This window comes from Microchirus variegatus (genome assembly GCF_963457635.1).
Source record: "Microchirus variegatus genome assembly, chromosome: 10".
Taxonomy (NCBI): Eukaryota; Metazoa; Chordata; class Actinopteri; order Pleuronectiformes; family Soleidae; genus Microchirus; species Microchirus variegatus.
Genome location: NC_139811.1, coordinates 26,868,703 through 26,883,777, shown reverse-complemented (window position 1 = coordinate 26,883,777; position 15,075 = coordinate 26,868,703). Strand labels below are relative to the sequence as shown.

Here is a 15,075-nt window from a genome sequence, read left to right as displayed (position 1 = left end):
CAAGAAAAACTCATAGTTAGAGCAGTGGCGTAGGCAGAAATAATATTCAATATTCAATACAAAATTGGGTGGGCAATCTTTGCCCACAAAATTAGGAATTAGAACTCGAAAAATGACAAATATAGACAAACTGGAAAAACAATGACTATTTTACTTTGTAATAATATAATAGTAAAATAGTCATTGTTTTTCCAGTTTGTCTATATTTGTCATTTTTCTAGTAAACTTTTTACTGAGTAAAAAGTCTGGTTCTGGTGTTATTTTCCCCCTGTAGGTCTTCACTCAGTAACGGATAGGATTTATAAAGTAACTAAGTACAATACTTGAGTCAATACATACTCAAGTAAAATACAAAATCCTGATTTTAAATTGTACTTAAAAAATACAAAATACACAAAAAAAGTATTCAATACAGTAACTTGAGTAAATGTATTTCTTTACTTTCCACCTCTGGTGTGTGTGTGTGTGTGCGCGCGCGCGCGCGCGCGTGTGTGTGTGTGTGTGTGTGTGTGTGTGTGTGGAGCTGCTCACTCAGCTTTGTGTGAACTCATTTAGTTTTGAGTTTCTCAAAGTTTTTTTTTACGTTTTTTTTTTTTTATTTCGTTCATGAAATGTAACGTCATTATTACATTTTAATAAATGAGTTTGTGTGCCACTGATAAAAAACAAAACAAAAGATAAATAAATAAATATTTTTGACACTTTGTGACAACGTGGCGGTAAACAGCCAATGAGACAGCATTTTCTTACTACTTCCTCATTTTGTATTGGTCCAGATCTCGTCAGGGTGCTCCTTATTGGCTATGTGCTGCAGAAGCCACGCCCACTAGAGGCTGGTATTTAGAGGCGCAGAGTGCCAACGCAGGCAGATCCGTGCCGTGTTGTCTGGCTCCTCATACGCTGGTAAGTTGCTGTCTTTTTGTCTAACAGCGTTGAAGTCAAAGCAGTCTTTAGATTATTAATTTAATGAATGTTTTAAATGTTGGTGACGTCAGTCATGGAATTACTCACAGTCCGTGGTGATGGAAGGAAGGGAGCTTGTAAAGCTCCTTCATCAAACTTACATTTTTCACTTAAAGATGACATTCTAGGACTGAATGAGATTATTTATAAAGTAAATATATATGAATGTGTGGGTCCTGCAGCACGAACTTGGCTTGAGTTTTTCATGTTTGATGTCAAATTTGTTAACATGTTGCTCAATGCCTGGGTCATACAATGTGTGTGCGCACTGATTTTCTGTGAGGATGAATGGTACACACCTTCAGTAGTACAAGTACACATGGGACGTACTTCTCTTATCTTGTCAGAAGACACATTGAAGAACATGTTGTAACCATGGCAACCATGGAAGGTTACAACTCAACGGAATACAAGAGGCTGATATTCTGATGAGGAATAGGTCCTATTGGAATGGAATGTTAGATGCTGTACGCATGCGTGGAACGTCAGACTGACGGGGATCCTCGATGAAGCTTAACTCGATGTTTCATGTATGATGTGAACACTGAAATATTCTCCATAGTATTCTTCTCAACTGGGGAAAAGTGTCAGAAAAAGCTGTTTTCTACAGACAAAGTGTAATCTAAGCACAGATGTTCTTGTGGAGCGGAAACATTATGATGTTGAGTTCAGGTACTGATGGTGTTTAAAGGCAGTTGCATTGCTGTTCTTTTCTCTTTCTCTTCTTAGAATGAAAAAAACAGAAAAACAGCAATATGGATGAAAAAGAATGAGAACTTTATAAACTGACAGTTTTGACCTATGGAGTGCAGCATTACACAGTGTACAGCCTGATGGAAATGATTATTATTATTATTGTTGTTATGATTAGAAGAAGTAGTTTGGATGAGGACACATCATTTACACTGATTTATCTATAACAGCTGATACGTACATGAATAAAATGTATTAAAATACATAGGTTACGGAGCCCCTAAAGGGACATGGAGGAAAAAAAGAACATTTTTTGCTCACGAGATCGTTTTCAAAATATAACGTGGGTATTGAATGTATGAAAATATAATTTTTTGTTTGTGTGTTTTTTTAAGATAAATAAATAAAGAGGTGTGTCTCATTAAGCAAGTGTGATCATGCACTGATTTTGGGCCACCGATCATTTTCGTCTATTCCCGCTTAGCGTCTGTCCAAGATCAGTTTGGAACACCAACAAGATGTGAGTACATGGTGGAACAGCACCTTGTTAAATGCTGGAAAGTCTCTGCGCAAAAAGTGAAACTTGACTGCAAATAGCACACATTATGAACTCTCCAGGACATTCAAGTAACACCAGAGAACATTCTCTCTCTGAACAGTTAACTAAAGAGAACAGATCATCCAATGCATCTGTTATTCCCTTAATTATAGCACTAAAGCGTCTTCAACACAAAGATTGAGCTGGACCATGGCGGGAAAAGATTTGACTAAGATCTACTTGGATCCCCTGCACTTTTACGTAACTCCTCGTCATAAAGATCATTACTTGGATGTGGGGATAAAACTGCGCATAGTGTAATGATCCAGGAGAGCCCGCTTGGAGACGGCGGAGCGGCAAACTGCGCAGGGGCAGTGCACAGAATAAAAAGGCCCGTCCAGACGAGGGGCACACTCTATAATATAATACATTATAATTGCAATGCCTTGACTTTATTGAGGTAAGTACACACAGTCCTTTTCATAACAACACCATTAGATTAAAAAAAACAAAAAAACAATGGTACGGAATTGGCAAAATCATTTCTAAAATAATAAGTGTTTCCTGATTTTTGGCCAACAATTTTCATTTCGCTGCATCCCTAGTAATTTATTTATAATTAAATTAAATTAAATTAAATTAAATTAAATTAAATTAAATTAAATTAAATTAAAATTAAAATTAAAATTAAATTAAATTAAATTAAATTAAATTAAATTAAATTGCATCATATGCATTTCTATGGCTATGTTAACATTACATAAAAAAACATTGACCTAGTTTGCCACTGTTGTCTGTATTAGCAAGCATTTCAGTGTGAAAAACTGAGCTGTAGATTCTGCTCCATTATATTTTATTTCCTGTTCTCTGTTTGTCTTTTCACTCCCCAGTCAATCAGGATGATGCTCAGGTTGCTGGCCTCCGTCTGCATCCTTGCAGCTGCTGCCTTTGCTGTGCCCCCTCAGGAGAAGCGCATCCATCACCATGCTGATCTGAGTGACCACGCCCATGATGATGCTCAAGGCTTCCAGTATGACCACGAGGCTTTTCTGGGCAAGGAGGAGGCCAAGACTTTTGACCAGCTGACCCCAGAGGAGAGCAAAGACAAATTAGCGTATGTTTGGTTCACCTCCAGCTAAGGGTGGGCGATACTGGCAAAAAACAAGTCTCCATATATTTTTTTTATTTTCATGATGTCAATATTTAGCCGATGTCCTTTAAAAATTTGATTTTAATTGTCTGAGTTATAACTCATTGATTGTTGCTTACAATATTATAGGAAACAACTGTTATTTATTGTCTTTTAACTTAAGCTTTAAAAAAATATAGAAAGTAAAATTATTTATTAATATAAACAATATCCCCAATTTTCAGTCAAATAGAAAAGAATACTATTACTATACTGTACATACCTACAGTATTAGGACTGGTTCCAAAGATTCAGTTCAAACTAATTTATAATGACCCGTAATTCGTTCAATTAATACAATTAATTTTCCCATGAGTGACTTGAAAATGCTGTGCAGCTCGCCAGCATACATCCTAGTCATTTATTTTTGCCACAAGGGGGTGTCTACGTCTTTCATGAACTGAGATCCTTGTCTTTTGCTGATTTTCCTCAAACATAATACTTAATGGCATGTTTTTGTAACTTGGTAATATATCTGTTTTTTATACAGTTTTTTTTGGTAACTGCACATTTTGTGAGTAGTATATATATATATATATTTTTTTATTAGTAACATTTTTGGACCAGCTGACAGTAATGTTCCATCTGCAACTATAGGCTTTGAGTAAATGTGGACAATTACAGACCTTTTTCACATTTAGCTTATGAAAGCTTATGAATACAGAGGAACCAAATGAAGGTTCTGCTCATTTGTATGAAAATGGCTTGAGACACCTCACTGTTTAATTAATACATATATGTTTAGTTTTTTATTTATTTCAAAGTTAGTTATATAACAACTTTGAGTTCATCTCTCCACAGGAAAATTGTGGATCGCATTGACACTGACAAAGATGGTTATGTCAGTCACGGAGAGCTTCGGTATTGGATCAAACACCGGCAGAGGCGATACATCGAGGAGAATGTAAACAAACACTGGAATGACTATGACAAGAATCAAGACGGCAAGATTGGCTGGGAGGAATATAAAAACACCACCTATGGTTTCTACATGGGTAATTCTGTTTTTTGTGAATTCATTTCTAACTCTAACTGTTTATTGTGCTTTATTTTCTGCATTCATCTCTGTCATCATCAACAGATTTCGATGATGACAGGTGGTACTGTGCACACCCCCAGCCTGAGACACGATACATGTATATATATATATATATATATGTATATGAAGTATTGCAGTACCCATACACACGGGTGCCCTTAGTAAGTCATCAACCTGCCAGACATTTGTGTGACCAACAGACAGATGTTTCTGGCATTTATAGATTTATCGATAGATCTTTACTCAGTTTACTTAGAACTTTTTTATAGACAGACCTCTTCAAGTGGAAGTTTGTATACCTCTCACTTTCTGCACCAAAGCCCATAGAATTGAGTGTTTCTACATCAGTGTACACAGGAACTTTTTATCCACTGCTGCCTCTATCAGTAAATTCAAATGTGTTCTTTTGTGAGGTTAGTGGTTGAAATCCTCGGTTCAGGTTTACCAATGTGACGAAGAAATTACCAAATGAGTTCGCCGTTTACCAGCAGCTCCTGTGTCCCTGTGACTGAAAAACTGTGATTTATTTCTATGAACTTTGGTGCAGGGGAGTAAGTTTTCAGTCAGAAAAAGTTGTGTAGATTGTTTTTGGTCAACCCATTGTTAAATGGATAAAATCATTTATTTCTGGTTTTGGTGAGAACAAACATCTTAGGCTGAGGATGCACAATGCAAAGTCAATGTTAACAAAAATGTGTCAGTACTGCATTCAACCATATTTGGAAAAACGATACTGTCACTCAGACAAACATAAATTATATTAATAGTCTCATAATGAAATACATTAACTGTCCAGTAAGTCACATGTTTAACTCTCAAGCCCATCTGACAAAACTAAATAATACACAAATGATCAAAGAAATGAATGAATAGGTAGTAAACCAAACATTGTTAGAGTGGGGTCACTTCAGGTTCTTGTTGTTAGCTGTTCTGGAGCTGTTCTGGAGCTGTCAGTATGTAGGAACAGATGCATATTTTGTTTGCTTTGACCACCCAGAGCCACATGAGAAACACTGATCACGTGTGTCACTGAGAACTGTTGTTCTCGTTGTTTTTCAGAAGGGGAGTTTGATGATGTTGAAGACAAGGACACCTATAAGTCCATGCTCACGCGGGATGAGCGCCGCTTCAAGACCGCTGACCGAGACGGTGATGGCATCGCCACACGTGAGGAATTCACTGCCTTCCTTCATCCTGAGGAGTTTGACTACATGAAGAATGTTGTCGTGCAGGTATACAATCTGAAAATTGAGATTGGAAACTAGATCATTATTAAGCCCTTATTCACAGAAATATTAATAAAGCCTTTCATTAATGATTGTACAAGAAAAATATCAGTTGCAAATGAATATATATATTGATTTATTAATGTCTAAAAACAAAGTAAGTTTTTATATATTTAAATGTGAAATCAAATTTCAAATAAAGACAAACTCATCAATAAATATTTCATATTGAAAGAGGACTCACAGAAACATGAGAACGTCGACAAGTATAATATTTATTTATAAATACGATTACAAAAAGCACTCAAAAAGGCTCAGCTAAGGCTACTCAGTTTTCCACTGTGTCAATAATGCAAGTGTGGATCTGGATTTTCTGCTCAAAAAAAGAAATGCACAGAGAGAAATCTAAACACCCCTGCCATTTAGAAAAGGATGACATTTAAAAGATCCATAATGATGTCTGAGCTCACCTCAAGGGACATTCCTCAGCTTTGGGCCCCAGGCAATCACCAGTGACTTAGGTTTGTTTCATTAGTGTTAACAAGTATGACATTTGATTTGTTACTATTATTTACATTCAGGTAACATAGAGAACATGTTAGAGTGTGAGTTTGAGTAGGAGCAGCTTTGTCACAAGCTGGGTCAACTGGGAACTCTCAACTGCCCTTAGGTTTGAAACCTGCCTTTCGTGGGTAGTGATTGAGTGTGTGTGTGTGTGTTTTATTTAAAACATAAATCCTTGTATGACATCACTTATTTAACAGGAAAATAGTAGCCAGAAATGTACTTTTCACTGGCTCTTCATCCTCAAAGAGCTCTTGTTGATTGTTTTTGTTCCTTCGTGTAGGAAACCATAGCAGACATTGATAAGAATGGTGATGGAAAGATCAGCTTGGAAGAATATATTGGTAAATGACTCCATGTTGTCTTTGACCGCCCTTTCCTCCCCTCTGAACCTTGACACAGTCTGCCAAAAATGTGTACTTGTGTGTTGCTGCTCCACAGGTGACATGTACAGCACACCTGAGAGCGGGGACAGTGAGCCTGAGTGGGTCCAGACGGAGAAAAAACACTTCTCAGAGCTCAGAGATGCCAACAAGGTAAACATCTGCTCACATGTGTCACCTCAGAACAGACAACAGCCAGGAGCAGTGTGCTGTCATCATGTATTATTTGGTTGGACTGAATTTATACAAAGAGTAAGCAAATGTCCGGAGTTGATACCTGGTCAGGACCAGGTTAGGTGGATGAAGGTGCAGCATTACTGCGCAGAGAATTCAATATTCTTAGGGAGATGATTATCAGACCACGCATAGATGTTCTTGCATTTCCAGACACTTCTCTTTTTGACTATTTCACGTCACAGTCCATCATTTACATACACAACCTAATCAGTCCTTACATTTCCAACATTACCAACCAAAGTCATGCTCTCACATCCAGCAGAAACTGTGTGTTGCGATGCATCTTTTTGCAAATGGGAGTTTTTTTATAGAACGTCGGCGATGCAGAGCACTTGAACATGATATAGATGAGAATTAATTTATGTGTGAAAACATCATTATGTTGGTGATAAAACAACTGTACAGTCAAACAGCCACTTCATATTTACTTTACAATGTAAAACATGATCAAAATGAGGTAATCCCATGAGATAATGCAGAGGTCTTACCTGTTTGAACAATGTTTTCAATGTTTCATCTTAAACTGCTGCCAAGTGTGCTTCTCTGCACCTAAATGAAATAAATTAATAGTCGACAACTCAAGCAGTTTCTCCCTGTAATATTATTGTGATTGTGCAAAGGACGACACTTGAACTTACGCATTGACCTGAGCATCAATGTTCTCCCTCTCTTTTGCTGCTGTGTTACACTTCCTTCTAAAAACATGCTCAAACTCACCGTATGAGCGCATTAATATTTCAAACTCCACTGGGTGAAGAACGTCACCCTCCACTTCCCCGTTGTCATGGTGACTCGTCGAAACAGGGCTCCATTGATGCTGTCTTTTTAGACTTGTGGTGCACGCGCTTAACTTCAGGTGAAACTACTCCGAGTTGAACAAACTAACTCAAATCAGCTGTTGTGGAACAGAAAACTTCCTTTCTCAGAGTAGATCAACTCAGAGTTCAGGGTTAGACTCAGAGTTTGTTGAACCTGCTTTGTGAAACGGAGCCCTGGAGTTGGTAAAGGTACATAGATTAAATTCCACTGCCCTCCAGTGGCCTTTTGGATTCAATTTCAGAATGCAAGTAAAATGCACTATAACCTTTACAGGTGAACTTAAGTTAACCTTCTCTAAACCTATACCTTTCAGTGCTTATTGGAAAACTTGTTGTTCTCTAACAAAGTGATTAAAACTGTATGATGTAGTGGTTCAATTGTTATTGTAATACCATTTGTATTCAAACAGTCGTCTTCATCTTGATGTTCAAATTTTGGCATCATGAGACCAAGACTTTAAAATTGATCAAGCTATTGAGACGTTGAGATCTTTTGTCATGGTATTGCAACCACTGTTGTAAGCTCTTGTCTGAGATATAGAAATGACCATTGCATCCTTCTACTTAAATACCCTGCTTTCATGGTAGAATATCACTGTAGTATGAACTTTTCATAGGGATATTCTTGTTGAATGTCTCTAACGTTTTGTGAGGAGTGCATGTGTGGTCTACTGCAACGACTCAAGTTTTGCACACTGGACCCAGGTTCTGTTGTGATGCTTTTTGAGTATTCTTACAATAAGGCGTTTGTGTGATGTGCAGGATGGCTACCTGGATGCTGCTGAGACCGCCAACTGGATTTTGCCGGGGGAGGTGGACCATGCTGACACTGAAGCCAAACACTTGATCCACGAGACAGACACAGACAAGGTAGAGCCAGTCCACACTCCCATTGTCATAGATGACTAATGACTCTTCTCATTAGTGATTTATTGTTATTAGTATTATTATTAGTATTATTATTCACTGGCTAGTTGTTTGGACCATCATATAATGAAAAATGTTGAATGTTGTTCCTCAAACCTCAAAGTAAAGTGATCATGATGATTACTTTCACTGGTTAGTGAGTGAGACACACTCAGGGAAGTGAGGAGTGATGGAGAAATATATAACTGACATGTAATCAAAATGGGAACCAAGACTTATTAGTTAACAATCAAAGGACAACTTAATTGTGTCAGGATTGTTAAGAAGGACCCAACTAAGGGATGAGTGCAAGTAAAAATCTGTTTAAAGTATAAAATAAAACTAAAAGAAAAACAACGCAATGTAAAAGGCTGTGTAAAAAAAAAAAAAGTACAAAGATGAATTCCATGGGGGAACAGAACACAACGAATGCAGTGAAACAGGCAATTCCATCATTTACATCAGGCATGTCAAAGTCCGGCCCACGGGCCAATCACAGCCCGCACTTTGGCTTTTAAAATTTAATATTTATGGCCAGGGAAGGGACAGAAAATCGTCCATGGTCGTGTCATCCCCATGAGCTCAGCTGGTAAGGAGTTCATCTTTGAAACCAGAACCCATGACATGCATGGACCACATATTGTCTTATTATGAATTTTTGCAGCATAATTAATTATAATGTGTTAATGTGTGGTGGGTCAGAGTTTCTAGTTAAGTTTTTTATTTTTTCTTATAAATCCCGAACTTTGCCTAGAAAGTGGCGTACACCTTTCTTTTGTGCATATGCATGCTTTATAAATCAGGCCCCAGGAAGTGATAAAGTGATGTGAAAAGACAAGCGGTGCGTATCAAATCAAAACAGGATGTGTCAAAATAAAACAGTTCTCAGACAACGAGGATAATCAGGAAAATTTATTATTATTATTCATTACATTTTTCTAGAGCGCTTTTCTAGATACTCAAAGCGCTTTACAAATTGGCCATTATTAATGAACACATTCTCACTGGTGGGGGTAAGCTACGTGTAGCCACAGCTGCTCTGGGGCAGACTGACAGAAGCTTGGCTGCCAATGTGCATCAAACGGCCCCTCCGACCAACACCATCATTCATACATACATTCATTGCATGTTTTTTCGAACTGTAACAAATGGTTCCATTCAAATTATCGTCAAATGAGTTCACACAGTGGTGATTAAGCCAATCAGCACCACAGGACTCTTTGTTGCCTGAATAAGATTGTGATAAAATGCTCAGTGAGAGACAGAATCTTTATATATCACAGTAGTGTGAGGGCTAAAGACACCAATCATGTTGGTCCTCTGTTTGCCCAGGAACATGAACAGTGAACCTGTGTTCACTGAACGCTTGTACACAAACTGTCTTCACTGTCACTTTTTACCCAGTTGAATTGCTTTGGGGGAAACCTCTGGTAATTTGCTGGATTAATTTATAATTTGTTCCACATGATGGAAATAAGTGGGTTAATTGTCAAATAATTGTTAACAATTTTCTCTTTCTGTCTTGCTTCCTCTTGCCCCTGATGCTCTCTTACCTCATATCCTATCCTCCATCTCCTCTGTCTTTTTCTTTCAATCACAAACCAATCAAATAACAGGATGAGAAAATGACCAAGAAGGAGATTCTGGCCAACTGGAACATGTTTGTGGGCAGCCAGGCCACCAATTATGGGGAAGATTTAACGAAGAGCCATGATGAGCTTTGATGAGCCTTCACACTCCAACAGAAGCTCCTTTGGCTTCTATTTTTATGACATTTCATTTGGTTACAGGGGTATTTTGAAGGGGGTATACTGTAGTTGTTTATCCGTATTCATACACACAGTCACATCCAAATGCACACACATTCACAAGTTCAGCATGCAATCACATACTGTGTATGTGAGTACAGGTGTTGCTCGTCTTTTTTTTATTTGCATGTTATTGTGAGAAATACTAGAGATGGTCAGATTTTTATCTGAGACAATCGTCATTACATCGGTCAGAATGTAAATGTGAACATTAACTGACAAAGTGGATTCAAAAAACAAATACGGAAAGAAGAGATTTGATGACTGACTTTTTCTAGACTTGACCATTTAATAAAATTGTTCTTTTTCTCCAACAGATGTTTTATTTTGAAGCTCAATTACTCATGTCAGTGATGTGTTTTTCTGATTTCCTGCCAGTTCTTTTGATAATGCTTAATATTTGTCTTAAAGGGACACTGCGTAGTATTTATGGGTTTATATAACCCAAAATCCACTTTTTTATACATATTATGTGCTCCTGCATTGTCTAGTCGCTGTATAATATTCTTTGTTTCATTTTCGTAGTGTTTCAAAAAGTCATGTAAAATAGCTGTTGCATAGCCACTGTTAGCAGCGAGACGCCATGTTTCTACGGGAGCCTGTAAAGACAAACATGAGAGAACAAATCAAGCGTCGATTTACTTGTAGCGGAAGTCCCGCCTCCACTCTCTCCACTTCGTCTGCCATGGCCACGAAGAGCTGTCCCTCGTCCTCTCGTTGTCTGAATAAATACTTGAACCTCATCTGCTGACAAGGAGAAAGATGAAAAGGACAACATTTGACCGGCTGAGGATACCGTAGCGCTCAGGGAAGGGAGGGGGTGAGCAGAGGAGCAGTTCTTTGTTGTAAATTTCAGCCTCTCCTCTAGATGTCACTATAAACTACTTACTTCACCTTTAAAGCGGACCCAGCCTGGAAGTTCCAATTAACGCTGTTTTTTAGTGTGTATCTGCGTCATTACCTTGTTTATGAAGCCCTGAACGTTCAAAACAAACAGTTCAGCCACTGCTGAGAACGCTGTGTTTATTGTCATCTCGGGCTCAGCGAGATCTCTGAAAATCCTGTTATAGTTACGTAAACAGTGGTTCTCCGGAACAGCAGAACGTCCTGCTCCGGGCACTAGTTCGGGCACAACCGGTTGCGTACATTGAACCGCAGAAGAAGAATAATGTCCGATGTGGAGGTGTTTCACAAGCGACAGTGTCTTCTGACTCTGGGTCTGACTCCAGGTCAAAGTCATAAAAGGGACTGCGGCGGGGAGTCGTGAAGAAGCTATTTTTAAACACTGTTAAAACAATGTTTTGATAATGAGTAGCAGTGCATCAATCGTTCCAGAGGGGGGAGCTGCGCTTCTGAGAGCTGGTGTGCTGAATATGTCACTTCCGGGTATTGGCCAATCACAAGACAGTTGGGAAGGCTCTACGCTGGCTGGCCAATCACAACACACTCTGTTTTCTGGGTGTGAGAGTTCAGTCTGAAATATCGCGGCTGAGGACAGCATTAGAAAAGACAGATTTCTATCGGCTCGTTTACAGCAACTAGGAGGTTTTTGACCATAAAAACAAGTTAATATATGTAAGTAGACCTCCATAACTAACATATATATGCAACAGGACCACTCTGTGACCTTTAATATTTTGATACTGATTTCTGTTTTGGCACCCAGCCGAAGCAGTGGTATGCTGCAAGAGGAAAAGCTGCATAACTTTATTACGTGGTGTTTTAGTCATTACATAACTGGCATTTGGACCAGAACTCAGCTCAGTACAGCGCCAGTATCAAAACCACAAATGTCCAACATTTCATTACATTCTATAAATGTACAAACTCACTTCACTATTATGGCTGTCCTTGACAGCAGGGATTTAAGAAATGGGGGTCGCGGGGTTGCTGTGCCAATCTCAGCTGACAGAGGGCATTAGGCAGGGTACGCCCTGGACAGTTTGACAAAAAACAATTTACAAAAATACCACACAACAGAAAGAAAAAAATTGTCTGCTAATGTGTGCACATAACACCATACCACAATTCTATTATTCACCTAGAAAAAGATAGTTTAAGTTTGATATTACATCCTATATATTTCTGAGTATCAGACCATATTTTTAGTGGCTGGTCCAAACATTCTCTGTGTGGCCCAGGTTTCATTCCACAGTACATCTACTACCAACTTGCAGTCTTGTATAAAGCGATACTTGAGTAAAAGTACTTCCAGAAAATGCCTAAAGTCACCTTTTAGAATATTACTTGAGTAAAAGTCTTAAAGTACCTGACATTTACTGTACTTAAGTATTAAAAGTAATTTTCTGATATAAAATGACCTGAAGTATTAAAGGTAAAAATAAAAGTATTTAAACAAAGTGAGCAATTACTATTTTGAATATGACATTTAATGTGGCTTCTTAACAATTAAAAGCGTAATCGGTACAGACGGACAACATTAAAATGAATATTCTGTCATGAATGGTGACAAGCTTTCTCTGACATTTGGAGTTTGTGCAGATTTTGGAGTGTGTCCGGAGTGTACAACACAAACATGGAGACAGGAGACCAAAAACTCAGAGACCAGAGCCTCAGTATCGTTCACGGTAAACAACGAGCCGCTGGTGTGTTTTAACTCCACATGGAAATAAGCAGCTAACAGCTGGTGCCGCTAAAAACAACTAGTGACAACGAACAGGCCTTACCTCAGCAACTCAACTTTTATTTTGTAGTAACGAGTAACGAAGATGGTTAAGGGAAATCTACACATTTTATTTCGGAAATGTAGTGGAGTGAAAGTAAAAGTTGTCAGAAATATAAATAACGAACTAAAGTACAGATATGTGAAAATTCTACTTAACTACAGTAACAAAGTATTTGTACTTTGTTACATTACAACACTGCCAACTTGTGTGGTTTCACTTGCTCTATGTGATGCCTCTTCATCACACCATTGTCTTCAATTTCAAGACCAGCAGTTTATTTTGAGGTCAAGTGAGGCTGGGCCCTCAGATGGCAGAAGTTTGGAAATAAAGAGAGGCAAGGATGAAATGGTTTGGTCACATGCAGAGGAGGGACAGTGATTATATTGGACAAAGGATGTTGAAGTTGGAGCCGTCAGGCATGAGGAAAAGAGGAAGACCACAGCGAAGGTTCATGGATGTTGTGAAGGAGAACATTTGGTGCAACAGAAGAGGAAATGAGGGAGAGGACAAGATGGAGTCAACTGATCCACTGTGATGATCCTTAAAGGGAGAAGAAGCTAAAAGAAAAAGAGGAATGTGGACAACTCGTGCCACGCTGTACGGGAAATGTTGCCTATGATAACAGATTGTTTGGATACCAAAGTGGAGATGCGTTCAAATTTGGCTCTTAACTCATCTGTAGCATCAGAGCTAGCGGTTATGATTACCTCTTGTAATGCAACGGGACTGGACCCAGATGCAGGACGGTGGTAAGTAACAGTTGTACGGGATCAACTTGAGAGTCACTTTTGACTGGAACAGATAAGTACAGTTTAGCAGCGGCACAGAAGCACTCACATGCACGAACAAAATCCACTGTAAACTGTCAAAAAAATACTAGACGGAGAGGAGAGCTCAAATGTGTCACAACGAGACAAAGGAAAAGGTTGTGGTTGAATACACTGAGGACTCAGTGTAACATTACGAGAACAGGGATGATATGAAATAACAAAGTGAAAATGGGGCTTGAAGCGATCAGCTGCCCCGAGATACTAAGGTTGCGGTGATCAGTCCAGACAAGAAACAGTTGCTCCAGCCAGTGCCTCTGTTCCTCTAATGCAGACTTGATGGCGAGCAGTTCCCTGTTTCCCACCCTATAACTTTTCTCTGCATGAGATCATTTTCTCGAGTAGAAGGCACAGGGGTGAAGCTTCTGGTCTGAACCTGACCTCTGGGAGAGAATGGCATCTGCTTCCACCACAAACTGACAGTGAGGGTCAGGGTGACGGCGAATGTGTGCAGAGGTGAACTGGTGTTTAAGCTCCTTAAAGGCACGGTCGGGGTCGGGGTTCCACTGTAAGGACTGCAACACAAAGGTGAGAGAGTGTAGAGGGGACGAGACAGAGCTGAAGTTACCAATGAACTTTTGGTAGAAGTTTGCGAACCCCAGGAAACGCTGAAGGGCTTTCCTGGAGTCCGGAACTGGCCAGTCACGCCCCGCACGGACCTTCTCAGGGTCCATCCAGATCTCTCCAGGTGAAATGATGAACCCCAAGAACGAAACCGAACAGGCGTGAAACGTTGAGCATGTTGTGGAGGACGTCGTTAACGAATGCCTGGAAGACAGCTGTTGTGTTATCCTGTAGTCAATGATGAGGCTAAGGCCGTTTCTCAATATCCATACTTGTGCGTACTTGTCCGTACTTGTGCGTACTTGCGTACTCCCGTACTTGTGAAAACGTCATAAGCCTCATTTCACGTTCTGTTCCATTTCTCAAGAACGCAACAGCGAGTACGGTTCTCATACCCGGAAGTGTTCTCGCTCCGCCCATTTTACCAAGAATGCATCGGGTGGTGACTTGAGCGTACTTGGGAAAGCCATATATCCCAGAATGCATTTCGGCGGAACATAGCGGGATAAAATACAAATATAAACCTGAAATAAATATTTTTCTGTGTCCCTGAAGGCAGGTTTGTAATCCTTTTAGGCGAGAAATTAGTCATTTAGAATCCAAACATGTGGTTTGTGTAATAAGATATGACGT

The 15,075-nt window shown here is 39.2% G+C and overlaps 1 protein-coding gene across 1 annotated transcript; it reads left to right on the top strand.

Annotated features, from left to right (window-relative positions):
* The first annotated feature begins 822 nt into the window (after positions 1–822).
* Positions 823–10,627, top strand: rcn3 (reticulocalbin 3, EF-hand calcium binding domain). The gene is made up of 8 exons (XM_083896721.1): positions 823–903; positions 3,085–3,308; positions 4,185–4,378; positions 5,482–5,654; positions 6,496–6,556; positions 6,654–6,748; positions 8,413–8,520; positions 10,173–10,627. The coding sequence occupies exons 2-8, from the start codon at positions 3,094–3,096 to the stop codon at positions 10,278–10,280; spliced, it is 954 nt and encodes a 317-aa protein (XP_083752847.1). The 5' UTR covers positions 823–903; positions 3,085–3,093; the 3' UTR covers positions 10,281–10,627.
* The last annotated feature ends 4,448 nt before the right edge of the window (positions 10,628–15,075 follow it).

Excerpts from the sequence above, each read along its gene's own strand:
- rcn3 (XM_083896721.1), top strand. The coding sequence starts at position 3,094 with ATGATGCTCAGGTTGCTGGCCTCCGTCTGCATCCTTGCAGCTGCTGCC. Across the intron at positions 6,749-8,412 it reads AGCTCAGAGATGCCAACAAG|GATGGCTACCTGGATGCTGC; the intron begins GTAAACATCTGC and ends TGTGATGTGCAG. Across the intron at positions 8,521-10,172 it reads ACGAGACAGACACAGACAAG|GATGAGAAAATGACCAAGAA; the intron begins GTAGAGCCAGTC and ends ATCAAATAACAG.